This window comes from Chrysemys picta, chromosome 6, assembly GCF_011386835.1.
Source record: "Chrysemys picta bellii isolate R12L10 chromosome 6, ASM1138683v2, whole genome shotgun sequence".
Taxonomy (NCBI): domain Eukaryota; kingdom Metazoa; phylum Chordata; order Testudines; family Emydidae; genus Chrysemys; species Chrysemys picta.
Window position 1 is genome coordinate 74,287,549 of NC_088796.1, and position 14,387 is coordinate 74,301,935.

General features: G+C 42.3%; 1 protein-coding gene across 8 annotated transcripts in view; it reads left to right on the forward strand.

Moving 5' to 3' along the window:
* Positions 1-14,387, forward strand: part of DMXL1 (Dmx like 1) — a 142,252-nt gene that overhangs the window by 126,169 nt on the left and 1,696 nt on the right. For 7 of the 8 annotated variants that reach the window (XM_005300153.4, XM_005300154.4, XM_005300155.4 and 4 more), the window contains 9 exons: positions 227-313; positions 3,570-3,691; positions 3,827-3,968; positions 6,148-6,208; positions 6,657-6,784; positions 8,311-8,403; positions 8,840-8,931; positions 10,022-10,074; positions 14,006-14,223. In XM_005300153.4, the coding sequence (XP_005300210.1) occupies positions 227-313; positions 3,570-3,691; positions 3,827-3,968; positions 6,148-6,208; positions 6,657-6,784; positions 8,311-8,403; positions 8,840-8,931; positions 10,022-10,074; positions 14,006-14,223 (996 nt within the window). Of the gene's footprint in view, positions 1-226; positions 314-3,569; positions 3,692-3,826; positions 3,969-6,147; positions 6,209-6,656; positions 6,785-8,310; positions 8,404-8,839; positions 8,932-10,021; positions 10,075-14,005; positions 14,224-14,387 lie in introns of those variants that run through there. The other variant, XM_042854648.2, reaches the window with a different exon arrangement.

A 14,387-nucleotide genomic window follows, 5' to 3' on the forward strand; every position in this document is an offset into this window, starting at 1 on the left:
GATACAATAAAAAGAAGCCAAACCTATTAATACTTAGACCATTTAATTTTCCCAGTAGACTCAATGAAGGATACTACTTAGCAAACATAATATGGTATATGCTATTGAGACATTTATGTAATAATCATATATGATCTAGTATTTGGCCTTTATGCTTGCAATATGAATTAAAAGTTGAACAAAGCCTTGTACTTACAGAAATATGGGTTTTATTTCCTAAATACAGATAGAAGCAGATCTGGGATATCCAGGAGGTAAAGCAAGAATTATTCATAAAGAATCTGACATCATTACTGCTTTTGCAGTCAATAAAGTGAGTATAAAGAAAAGGTAACTTTTTGTGTTTTAAAATAGACTGGACATATTTCATTACATAATACTTCAGACTATTCTTATAGATAGTACTCTTACTGTATAAGAATATATCACACTTGCCAGCAGTCCGAATATGGCTTGAATTGTCCCCATGTTCCTTCCTCTGCCCTCCTCCCCGTCACTAGAGGTTAAACTTGCCACAGCTCCCTTCCTTGCTGCACTCAGCGCTCCCACTCCTGGTTCTTCGTGTCTTACTGAACAAAACATAAGAACAGCCATATTGGGTCAGACCAGTGGTCCATCTAGCCCAGTATTCTGTCTTCCGACCATAGCTGGTGCCAGATGCTTCTGAGGGAATTCACAGAACAGGGCAATTTGGTGTCGCTAGTCTCTGTTTGCCAGAAGCTGGGAATGGGCAACAGGGGATGGATCACTTCATGATTACCTGTTCTGTTCATTCCATCTGAAGCACCTCGGATTGGCCACTTACACTGTTGGCTTCCACAACACCCTCTAGCAATGAGTTCCACAGGTGACTGTGTGAAGAAGTAGTTACTTTTGGTTGTTTTAAACTTGCTGCTTATTAATTTCATTGAGTGACCCTTGGTTCATGTGTTGTGTGAAGGTGTAAATAACACTCTGTTATTCACTTTCTCCACACTATTCAGGATGTTGTAGACCGGGGTGGACAAACTATGGCCCAGGGGCCGCATCGGGCCCTTCAGACGTTTTAATCTGACCCTAGAGCTCTTGCCGGGGAGCGGGGTCCGGGGCTTTCCCCGCTCCACAGGTGCCATGGCTCCGCACAGCTCCCGGAAGCAGCAGCATGTCCCCCCTCCGGTTTCTATGTGTGGAGGCAGCCAGGGGGCTTTGCACGCTGCCCACACCCCAAGCGCCGCCTCCGCAGCTCCCATTGGTCGGCAAACAAGACCAATGAGAGCTGCAGGGGTGGTACCTGTGGACAGGGCAGCGTGCAGAGCTGCCTGGCCGTGCCTCTGCGAAGCAGGGACATGCCACTGCTTCCAGGAGCTGCTTGAGGTAAGCGCTGCCCGGAGCCTGCGTCCCATATCCCCTCCAGCACCCCAACCCTCTGCCCCAGCCTTGACCATCCTTCTGCCCTCTGAACTCACTGGTCCCACCCTCTTGCACCCCAGAGCCTGCGCCCCGAGCCGGAGCCCTCACCCTCCTACCTGCACCCCAGCCCTGAGCCCCCTCCCACACCCTAAACTCCTAATTTCTGGCCCAACCCCAGAGCCCGCACCCCCAGTTGAAGCCCCCTCCCACGCTCCAACCCCCAATTTTGTGAGCGTTCATGGCCCACCATACAACTTCCATACCCAGATGTGGCCCTCAGGGCAAAAAGTTTGCCCACCCCTGTTGTAGACTCACCCCTCAGTCATCTCTTTTCCAAGCCGAACAGTCTGTCTTTCTAACTTCTCTTCATATGGAAGCTTTTCCATACCCTTAGTCATTTTTGTTGCCCTTCTCTGTACTTTTTCCAATACTAATATATCTTTTTTGAGACGAGGCGACCAGAACTGCACACAATATTCAAGGTGTGGACCTACTATGCATTTATATAGTTGGCATTATGATATTTTCTGTTTTATTATCTATCCCTTTCCTTAGGCTCTACTGTGTCCCTGAAAATCTCATCTGTGTAACTGTCTCCCATAGCTCCTTCAGTTCAGCCACTCTAATCTCAGGAGCCCATACTTGGTCTCTGAGGGCCATGACTTGCTTGCATCGAATGCACAGATATGCCACTGGGCCACAAGACAGATAATCTTACACGCTTCATTCAGTGCAATAAACTGGATAGCCCCTTCTCTCCTGCTGGACTTCTGCCTACATTATTTCTACTCTTGCACTGGATTGTGTGTGTGTTGACAGGGGTGTTATTGGCCTAAGTTTAGAGAATGTTTGTTTGTTAGGTGTAGCTAGCTCTCATGCTCCCTCTCTGAGCTCCCCCACAAAATTTCCTTGTTTGCTGTTCCTGTTTGCTACCTCCTCTGGTCGCTTATAAACTGTTTTTTTTTTAAACCTCTATTCTCCGTAAATTAGTCCTGCCTCCCGACAAAGGAATCAAAAAGGGATTAAGGATCAAAGGATAGCAGGTTAGAGCCTTGTTAGGAAGCTGTCAGCTGTGCCTGGCAGGCTTCTAGGCTCCGTAAACAGCACACCCCAACAAACTCAGCCCAAGAGTCACATAGTTGCTCCTGTTGCTCCTTGTTCACCCAAAGAACTCCCTTTCTAAACTCTCCTCTTTGCTGCTCCTGGTCACTAGCACAGAGGAGCAGCAGTTGGAGAGAGGAAGAGATGGGTGCTTTACTTTTCCACTGACCCTCTGCTTCTACTGGGGTTCTTCACCTCTCCTTTCCCAGGCCAGGGGGACTGCAGTGGGGTCCCTCTTCCCCATCAAGGCAGGGATGCCAATTCCAAGTGTTCTTCACTCTCCTCCCGCTTCCCAGGTTGGGTTTTACAGGGAGGGAAGTGGGAGGAGTGGACGAGCCATCTCTGCTCACAAGAGAGGTGGGAGGAAGGAAAATGGAGTTGCCCTGAGCTGTAGAGCTCTTTCTGCTCCTCCCGCTTTCCCAGTAAGAATTGGCTGCAGCCTGCTCAGTTTCTGAGGGGAAATGGGGAGACCTCTGCTGCTTCCTGAGAAGCTCTGGCTGCTGCTTCCCAGTAGGCATGAAGGGGCAGCTAATGCTCGGTCATGGGTGAAATGGAATGTCCTCATGGGCTGGATCTGGGCCACAGGCTGCCAATTGAAGAATAGAGCTCTACTGTATAGAGAGAAGGGGGTGGGAGGAAGAGAGAATGTGAGAGCGCTTTTGTGTTCACTCAGATACATCTGGAAGGCACTCAGCTATAAATGTTGTTGTATAAGAACTTAAATCAGTAACCTGTTTAACCTTCCCACAAGGAGACAGGTAAGAAGGAACTCAAGCTTCCTGGGAGGAAGGGGCTTATAAATACAGTAACATGAATGTGTAATTTTGCCTGGCAAGCATAAGGGGACAAACTTTCGAAGAGATTTCGGCTCCATCACTGCAACTTTTTGTACACAGTTGTTAGACCCAATAGAATGTAGTACCTGTATGATATGCACACACAAATGTGGGCACTTACAAATTGGCTAGCTACATGTTTGTCTACAAATGATTGTACCAGCAAAAGGACAACAGTAAAATTAAAGATCCATTCTGGGAAACTGTTGTTTTTAAATTCATTCTTTTGTAACTGTTCTTCAGGCAAACAGGAACTGCATTGCAATAGCTTCCAGCCATGACATTCAAGAACTAGATGTTTCTGGGATTCTAGCTACACAAATCTACACCTGGGTTGATGATGACACAGAAGTGGAGGCTAAAGGGTATATTTATTCCATTTTTATTTGAGTAGCTCTTGCAATTTGGTTATGGTTCTACTAACTAATCCAGAGTAACTCAATGCTTTATTTCAAAAATCTGTCTAATCAGCACTCTGGTTACTAATGTTGTATTTATAGGTCTGATGACTTCTTGGTCATACATGCTCGTGATGACCTGGCAAATGTTCAGGGTACTACACCTTATACACACAGCAATCCTGGCACCCCTATCAACATGCCTTGGCTTGGTAGTACACAGACTGGGAGAGGTGCATCTGTGGTAAGTCACTTGTCAGAGAATAACATTTTAATATCTCTAGTGCTTTAAGGTTTGTGTGCCTTTCGTAGTTACTGGATTACGCTTGCACAGAGTGAAGGAGGAGCAGAAAGTGCTCTACAGCTCAGGGCAGCACAGAGTGCATACTGCTGCATCTCCCTCATCCACTTCCTCAGAATGCTGATGGGTTAACGTACTATTACTGATTTCAGATGTACTAACTAGGCAAAAAAGTGTCTTAGTTCACATATAGTTAAATAGTTTGACTATGCAAATGATGAAAGAAGCATATATTCAGAGTGAAATAGGAGACCTGAACAAAAACTCCACATTCAAGTTCAAATAAAAGTCTGCAGCTTAAATTTCTCTCTAATGAGCTGAATCTCAACACTGAACCTGAACATTCTAAAATGTGGATAAGTTTGGATATGGATCAAGAATTTTAACACCTGCATTCAGGAATGTTTTGATCCAAGGTTTTGAGGTAGCCTGTTAGTGTCTGGATCTGGAGTTCAGAGTAGATCTTGGGGTTTTGATTTAGGCCCTCTTTATTCCAGGCTGACCTTAGTTTAAAACAAACAAGATACTTTACTAACTCATACAGTACTTTAAAGTGATGTATTATATGGGGTGTGGATGGGTGGGTGTGTGATTCTACAGTGATCCCTTCAGTCTATGTAGGAGTGGTATCACTAAGCTTTAAAAATAGTTCTGTCTAGCCCATCTCACTTTGCAGGATGGCAGGCTGTGAGGTTTGGGTGCATGGATTAAACTTGGGGGAGAAGGGAATAGAGATTCTAGGATTTGTGGGGGAAATGCATAGACCAACTGAAAAATTACCAGATAACACATGTATTTACAACTATATACCAAATTGGTATAAACTGGCAATGTTTTATCTTGTAAATTGCCAGGCAGCCTAATTCTGTATCAATAGTCATAGTTATCTACTTTTTAGTAAATGCTGCAATGTTATGCAGTCTCTACAGAAAGTTTTAATAACCTCTTTCAGGCTTACAAGAATGATAAGACATGGAGTCTTTCACCTCCAAGCTCACTGGTTGAGATCTGTCCCATAGGTAGTAACAATCAAATGTGACTTCCATTTGGCTGTTTGGCTTTTCTGAAATACATTGATGCCAGTGCACCCAGTTAAAACATTCAGATATCCACCATCACACAGGGTAGCAAATTATGTCTTAATAGTTTAATGCTGAGCTCCAACAAACATTTATCTCCACTATAGGACACAATCCTGTGCACCAGGAGTTTGTGTGTTCAGAGAGGCAATCTTGAGTATCCTTTTTCAGGACCCTTTTTTAAAATACAAAACCCTGGCAATTCGATATTTGGTACATTCCAAATGCCAAAAAGTGCTCTTCCAGAAGTATTTTATGAACCCCAGGGAAGATAGCAGAGAGGTGTGTATTCCATCAGTCAGGGAAATAATCTGAACGTTTCCTTCATTTTCATGGCAGAATGTAAAGCAAGGGACTCCCAGGAGTCTGAAGATCTCCCAACAGCACATCACTTGGCAGGAGAGGCAAAGGACTGAAATGGCATGGTAGTGTATTTAGGAGCACAAGTCAATGGGCTTATGCTTCTAAATCCCTCAGGTGTCTTTTTGAAAATCTCCCTTTTTTTTAAATCGGGAGCTAACTATATTACTTGTTCTCCAGCGGAGGGCCACAAATTACACTGTCCAATTCTTTTTCAACCTATAATTATAAAATGACTAAGTAGAAACGAAAGCCAATATATTCCCTCCTAGTATTTTTTTATCTTTGTTTACCTCTTTTTTTTACATGCTTCTGCCTCTCTTGCTTACCTTACATTATTCAGGAATATTCTAATAAATTTAATGGAATCAGAAAGGGATTGGCAAGAAAAGAGGTACATTGCAGGCAAAGGAGGGTTTATATTTAGATCTTTAAATCTAAGAAGCATAAAGCTTACATATATCTGGGTTTATAAAAATTCTGTTCATTTGAATCTGCATTAGTGTTGGGAGAAACTTCAGCTTCCATTCACTTTCACGCACATTTTTAAAAGTGGTATTGCCTTTGTTTTCAGTGGGAATTTAAAAAAGGAAACCAGTCATTTCCCATAACTAATTTAATCCAATAGGGTTTTAATTAGTTGTGTAGTTTAATTGTCTTTGATTATCTTTTATATTGAACAGCTGATCAAGAAGGCTATTAATAATGTCAGAAGAATGGCTTCCCATCCAACGCTACCTTATTGTAAGTTCATTGTATTAACAGATATTGTTTTTACAGTACTTTCATAACTATCCTTGTTTCCCAATATGTATTACTAATTTATAACAGCAAAAGTATATTAAAGATTTTAGAAAACACATATATTGTGTGAACCTTCTATATAATGAAACCATCGCTCTTTTAAAAAAGTTGGGGAAGGACGGGCCTTCAAAAGCTATTTTACTTGTACCAAATTGGGAATTTATTCCTGTTTCACCTACAATATACAGTAAAACAACAAAAGAGCAGACAGACTGGGGCCCTAGTCTGTTAGGACCTCTAGGCATTACTATAGGACTGCTAAAAGACCATAGGAAACTTAAACTTTATTTGTCAGATTCTTTTTTCCCTTAAGATGAAGCTTGGATTTTCTATTCAAATAGTAGAACATATGTGGAAAGAGTTATTAAAATATATTATTCTATTACAGACTTGACGGGTGCTCAAGATGGTAGTGTGAGAATGTTTGAATGGGGCCATTCACAACAAATTACATGTTTCCGCTCTGGTGGCAACTCAAGGATAACACGAATGAGATTCAATCACCAAGGAAATAAGGTATTATACAGAAATCCTCTCTACCTACTTCCTGTTTTTTTGCAAAACAGTATAAACAGTTCTTCTTTGTTGGTTCACTATGTCAATAAATAACACTGTATTCAAACATAATCAGGGCCGATGCTACCATTAAGGCAAACTAGGGGGTTGCCTAGGGTGCCAAGATTTGGGGGTGCCAAAAAGCAGTGCCCCAATTTTTATTTTATTTTTTAAACAGCTGGGCTGCTGGCGGTGCACTGACACGTTCGGCTCAGACTCCCTCTCCCAGCCCAGCGGCCACTCCACTTCTCGCGCCTGCCAGGCTTGCGGCACCAATCAGCTGTTTGGCACCGCAAGCCTGGGAGAGGAGGAGAATTGGAGTGGGGGCGGCGTGCTCAGGGAGGAGACGGAGCAGAGGTGAGCTGGGGTGGGGAGCTGCCACACGGCTCCCCGGGGGTGTGGGGGGCAAGGCTCAAGGTGGAAGCTTCACCTAGGGCGCGAAACTTCCTTACACCGGCCCTGAACATAATGCATTAAAATAGTGGACTCCTTGGACAGCATGACTCTCAAAAGCCTTGCTTTTCTGCTATTCACTTTTCAAACATCTTTTTAAAGGGGTAAGGGAGGGCCAGACAGCATATCTGCTTGAAGTATGAGCCAGAATAAATACCCTGGAACCCCCTTCGTAATTGCAGAATTAGAACACTTTGGTGAGAACAGTGTCTGTTTTAAAAAATTTTGCAAAGCTAAACATAAGTTATACATAACAAGGTATATCAGGATACAGGTACACAGGACTTGAGTAGATCATTTGTTTTAAAAAGCTGTAGTATAAACACCATTGTTCCAGCACCGTTCTGAGGACTGCTGCTTCAGTAAGACTTTTTAAGTCAAAGAATAGTGAAAGAAAACTTCTAAGAGACAGTTACGTCTACACTGCCCCGCATTTTCAGACTACTGAGGTGTGAATAGCAGTGTACACCAAAATGCTGCACTGTAACTCTCACATTTGGATTCTGCAGGCGCAAACTAAGATACCTAGTTTGTATTAACATATTCTCTTCAACAAGATTACGTTAATGCAAACTAGGAACCTTTTACTTTGCACCTGTAGAGTCCAGATGGGGGTGTGCACTGCTATTGACAGCCCCAATCTGCAAGGCAGTGTAGAAAGACCTTAAGTCTATTAACAGAAGTCATCAATTTAAAAAATATCCTTTCTGCTTTAGCTGCTGTTGCTCCTTTTCCATAACAATGACGCACACAATAGAAATATCATGTGCATTGAAAATGCTGTAATCCAAGTTAGTTGGTGTGTTGCATCAAGGGAGTGTTGGATTTGGGTTTGGTTCTGGTGCAGTTGCTTTCCAGAGTTAGACTAGGCACACAATACAAGTGTTTCTGGGAAGATAAAGTTTCTATTTAATATCTACTGGATTGAAGTGGTGGCAATATAATTTTTCTATCTTAAATATGCCTAGCAAAGTATACATGCATATGTATTATATTGTGTATTAAAAATATACATATACATTTTCTCTCTTCAGTTCGGGATTGTTGATGCTGATGGATATATATGTTTATATCAAACAAACTGGAAGTGTTGCCCACTTACTGGAAGCACACCCAAACCATATCTGGTAAGCTAAAATGTAAACTTGCAGTGCATAAATTTGCTTTGTACTAGGTGGTCTCCTGGCAGCACCAGGAAAGATAAGAATCCACTAGGATTTTTTTCAGCTAACCTTGTCTTGTTTCTATTTGGTTGAAATTTAGCAGACAGGTTCTCAATTCATAACCATATTTCTTAATTTGAAGAGAGAGAATGCAAAAGAAGATCTAAAATGATTTGGTTATCGTTGATTGCAAAGCAAATACCACTGGAGGTGTTAAGAATGTAAGACTATTGGTAGACTAAGTATAGAGTTACAGTCTGAACTCTGAATTCCTTCACTTTTAGTTGATTGAAGAACAACCTTTAATGTATTTTTTATCTTTTAAATAAGCTTTCGTGCTAGTATAGTATAGTATATATGTTACATGACTACTTCCTAACCATGTACTGTCATTTTCCAGACGTGGCAGTGTCATAACAAAACAGCCAATGATTTTGTTTTCATCAGTTCCTCCTCTTTGATAGCCACAGCTGGACAGGCTACTGATAACAGGTAAAAACTTGATTCAAGATCATAGTTGGAGGCTAAGTATTCATAAATAATACTGTTTTTTAGTGTTTCTTGCTACTATGTAGTTTGGGATTTGGGCAGTTAAGATTATCACCTACCAACTTGTGATATGGTTGCATCAAATAGAACAGAAGTCCTTTCATTCCTCTTTACAAATGTTTTAGTAAATGCTACTATTTTTATAGATTTGAGAGATTGTCCAGGCTTGGACTAGCTCAAAACTTGCCCTTAAAACTTTTTTTAAACATGACCCTGATAGAGAAAACAAACCCAGCATGTAGGCGACTCCAACCACAAGAGAAATTAAATTAATGTGAATCCTGTGCAAGAACAAATATGAGTGGGTTGACTATACAATATTCATGTGCTCATGTTATATGTATATTTATAATTCAGCAGTTCTCAACCAGCGGCCCATGGGCTGCATGTGGCCCAATTAGCACACAGCTGCAGCCCAGCTCAGCTGTGTGCTAAAGACCAGCCTATATGGTGGCGTCCAGGTTCCCGGCTGCCCAGTGTGGTGGAGTCGGGGCTGCCAGCCAACCCTGCATGGTGGGAGTCTGAGGTCAAGGCTGCTGGCCGCCCCCGCAGGGTCAGAGGCAGGCAGGCAGCTGGCCCCACACAGATCTGGGGTCAGGGCTGCTGCTGCTGCCCTGCCACCCGGCTCCCTGCAGCCAGGTAACACATTGTGGGCCGCATATGCAGCCCACAATGATAAATAAGTTGAGAACCACTGCTATAATTTAATAAAAATCTTAACCGGTGGTTAATTTAGTCACATTTTTTTAGGATAAGAATAAGGCTTTGGAAGGATGGTAGCGGAGTTCTTTATAATAGAACACAGTAAACAAATGCAAGTAATGTTGAATGAGTGAGTAATTTTGGGTTTGTCAATCTGAACGTTCATTTTAATTCTACTAATGTATTTGAGCATAAAACAGTGTTGTGTGAAATGTTCAGATATTGGCTGCACTATTTCAGATATATAAAGTACCTACCTTTTTCTCTTTAAACTGCATTAGTAGTTAAGTCAGTTAAATTAAAAAGTTCAACATATCTTTTCCTTTTACAGAAATATATGTTTGTGGGATACCTTAGTTGCACCTGCAAATAGTTTAGTGCATGGTAAGTAAAAACACAACAACAAATGTTGTACTTCAAGTTAATACTTTTAAATTTATAAATAATTCTGGAATTTTCTTTTAAGATTTTTAAATTACAGTTTTTACTTAATTTTGATAGTCCATAGCCATAACTATTATCTATATCTTCATTAGTTGCAAAATATGTTTATAAACAGTCTTTCATCATAGTGTCTTTCTCCATAGTGTCTAAATACATTATGAATGGTGCTTTAAAAAAATATTTATGTACTTGGGCAGGTCCTCAGCTGTTATAATTATCATAGCTTCAATTATCATTGAAGTCATAGGACCTATTTCAGTTTACACTACCTAAGGATTTGCGCCTCTGTGTGGCAAGGTCTCTTAGTGACTTGACAGTAGAAGGTATCAGTACTCAATTCCCTTGCTTTGTTTTTTCTTCAAGATGGATTTGGCAACTCCCTGCTTATTGTTAAGGCTACGTTTTAGTCATGGGTATTTTTAGTAAAAGTTATGGACTGGTCACGGGCAGTAAACAAAAAGTCATGGCCCGTGACCTGTCCATGACTTGTACTATATACCCCTAACTTAAACTTGGGTGCTCTGGGGCACGGAACAGCATGCAGCCCGGGACCCCCGCTGCTGCTGGGGAGGAGGGCTGGCAGGCTTCCCAGAAGCAGCTACAGGTCCCTCGTCTCTGAGGCGGAGGCGCGGCCATGGGCCTCCGTGCACTGCCCCCACCGCAAGCACTGGCTCCGCAGCTCCCATTGGCCAGGAACCGCAGCCAATGGGAACTGTGGGGGCGGCACCTGCAGGCAGAGGCAGTGCACAGAGCTGCCTGGCCACGTCTCCACCTAGGAGATGAGGGACATGTTGCCACTTCCAGGGAGCCCTTCTCCTCCTCCCCCCCCAACCCCCGAGGTAAGTGCTGCCCAGATCCCTGAGCCCCCTCCCCCTGCCCTGAGCCCCGTCCTGCACCCAAACTCCTGCTGCTACGGGAGGGGAGGGGGTCGCAGTAGCCCGAGACTGCCCCTGCAGCGGTGGGTGCGGCTGGCCCAGGGGCTGCCCAAGCTGCTCAGGCTCAGAATCCGTGACCTCTGTGACAGACTTGCAGCCTTACTTATTGTGCATGGAATATCAAGATGATAGCTACTACTAGTCAGTGCACAGTGAACACTGTGCATTATTGCCACACGTAGTAGGAACCACATGGCTTGTGAGATCATCTTATGGACTACAATTACACTGGTCTACAATTTTTGAGAAGTCGTCTGCTTCAGAGATAAAATGTGCTATTTATTATGTATTTTGATGTGCTGAATTCAAATATGACAATTAAAACAACTGATTGGCTACTGTTTCTAAGATATTTAAGTTTTTACATTTTATGTCTATGTATATTGTGTAGATAGGAGAGTTTTAATCATAAATTGTAAACCTAGGTTTTTTCATGTGTTTATGGTTGCTTTACATGATATTTCACCTGTCCTGTTTATGCAACACTTTAAAAATCATCAAAAGGGTTATATAAATAAAATTTATTATGAAACAAAAGGCAAAAAACTATTATGTACATAGTTTAGTCCTATTCAGTGTCTACTCGGCATTTCTTGGCTTGTCTCTTGTATTCATTAAATGGAGCATCTCTTGTCACTGTCCAGCAATAGTCTGCAAGCACTGATGGGCTCCATTTGCCCTGATAACGTTTCTCCATTGTTGCAATGTCCTGGTGAAATCGCTCGCCGTGCTCGTCGCTCACTGCTCCGCGGTTCGGTGGAAAAAAATCTAAATGAGAGTGTAAAAAAGTCTCTTTAGTGACATGTTGCAACCAAGGCTTTTGTATGCCTTGAGGAGGTTTTCCACCAACAACCTGTAGTTGTCTGCCTTGTTGTTTCCGAGAAAATGTATTGCCACTAACTGGAAGGCTTTCCATGCCGTCTTTTCCTTGCCACGCAGTGCATGGTCAAATGCATCATCTCGAAGTTCACGAATCTGAGGACCAACAAAGACACCTTCCTTTATCTTAGCTTCCCTTAACCTTGGAAATTTTCCACGGAGGTACTTGAAAGCTGCTTGTGTTCTGTCAATGGCCTTGACAAAGTTCTTCATCAGATCCAGCTTGATGTGTAAGGGTGGTAACAAAATCTTCCTTGATTCAACAAGTGGTGGATGCTGAACACTTTTCCTCCCAGGCTCCAATGGCTGTCTGAGTGGCCAATCTTTCTTGATGTAGTGTGAATCTCTTGCACGACTATCCCATTCGCGGAGAAAACAGCAGTACTTTGTGTATCCAGTCTGCAGACCAAGCAAGAGAGCCACAACCTTCAAATCGCCACAAAGCTGCCACTGATGTTGGTCATAGTTCATGCACCTCAAAAGTTGTTTCATGTTGTCATAGGTTTCCTTCATATGGACTGCATGACCAACTGGAATTGATGGCATAACATTGCCATTATGCAGTAAAACAGCTTAAGACTCGTCTTGGATGAATCAATGAACAGTCTCCACTCATCTGGATCGTGAACGATGTTGAGGGCTGCCATCACACCATGGATGTTGTAGCAGGCTACAAGATCACCTTCCATGAAGAAGAATGGGACAAGATCCTTTTGATGGTCACGGAACATGGAAACCCTAACATCACCTGCCAGGAGATTCCACTGCTGTAGTCTGGAGCCCAACAGCTCTGCCTTACTCTTGGGTAGTTCCAAATCCCTGACAAGTTCACCTTGTGTTATGAGGTGTGGTTCGGAGGAGGAGGATGGGAGAAAATGTGGGTCCTGTGACATTGATGGTTCAGGGCCAGAAGTTTCATCCTCTTCCTCGTCTGAGTCAAGTGAGAATGATTCTGGTGCATCAGGAACCGGCAGTCCTTCTCCGTGGGGTACTGGGCGTATAGCTGATGGAATGTTTGGATAATGCACAGTCCATTTTTTCTTCTTTGACACACCTTTCCCAACTGGAGGCACCATGCAGAAGTAACAATTGCTGGTATGATCTGTTGGCTCTCTCCAAATCATTGGCACTGCAAAAGGCATAGATTTTGTTGCATCATATGTGTGGGGCCCACCTCTTGTCCTGATCTCCAATTTTGCAGCCAAAATAAAGGTGATAGGCTTTCTTAACCATAGTGGTTATACTGCGCTTTTGTGATGCAAAAGTCACTTCACCACAAACATAGCAGAAGTTATCTGCACTGTTCACACAAGTACGAGGCGTCTCTGCTCACTTTGGCTAAACAGAAATGTGTCCCTTTGCAAAATCAAACACTGACAAATAAGAGAGCATGACACTGTATGATTTCTAGAGCTGATATAGGACAATTTGTTCAGCAGAGTGATGTAAGCTTCGTTATGATTGCATCATCCATGACTTCTAGGAATAACATGATGCAATTCATATCCTGTATGACGCAATACCAGCTTCAGATTGCATCATTCATTGTTTTGCCTAAAAAGCAAGTACTGTCCAAACCCAGTCATAGATTTATTCATAGATCCAGTCAAAGATGTATTTTAGTCATTTCTGGTTTAAATTGAGATCCCTTCCCTTTATAACTCACTTATCCTCCATTCCCAAGTCAAGGGTCGTATATACTGACCCAATAGCACATCTTGAAAACTAGAGCCAATCAACAATTTTAAGCATCATTTTCGTTCTCAGTGACCCAGAATTAGTAAAGTTTGACTACATTTATTTCAGAAGCATTTTGGCTGTAGAGCAGTGTTATTTCTTAACTGTATACTGCAGGGTTTCTTGTGCCTTTCTCAGAAGTATCTGGAACTGGCCACTATCATAGATAGGAATTGTTACGCTGGATCAGATCATTGTTCCATCTAATTCAGTAGCCTATGTTACTGTTGCTACTGTGTTAAACCATTAGCGCTGAAGAGGAGGCTAAAGCTGACGTATTATGTTTTCTAATGTATTACGTTCTTTATTTTGTATTTTAGCTTTTATCTGTCATGATAGTGGAGCAACTGTGCTAGCATATGCTCCAAAACATCAGCTTTTAATATCAGGAGGCAGAAAAGGCTTTACTTGTATACTTGATCTTCGCCAAAAGCAACAACGACAGCTATTCCAGAGTCATGATTCTCCCGTTAAAGCAATTGCTGTGGATCCTGCAGAAGAATACTTTGTTACAGGATCGGCAGAAGGCAATATAAAGGTAACTTTAATTTGGTGGGACAAGGCATTGTATAATGTTTTCATACTAAGTATTTGCAAAATTCTAATCCCTCTTAAAAATACTAAACTAGAATTTTGCATTGCCAGGGAAATGGATCATTCAGTAGGTCTTAACTTCTAAAATACTGTGATGAGCCTTAACTT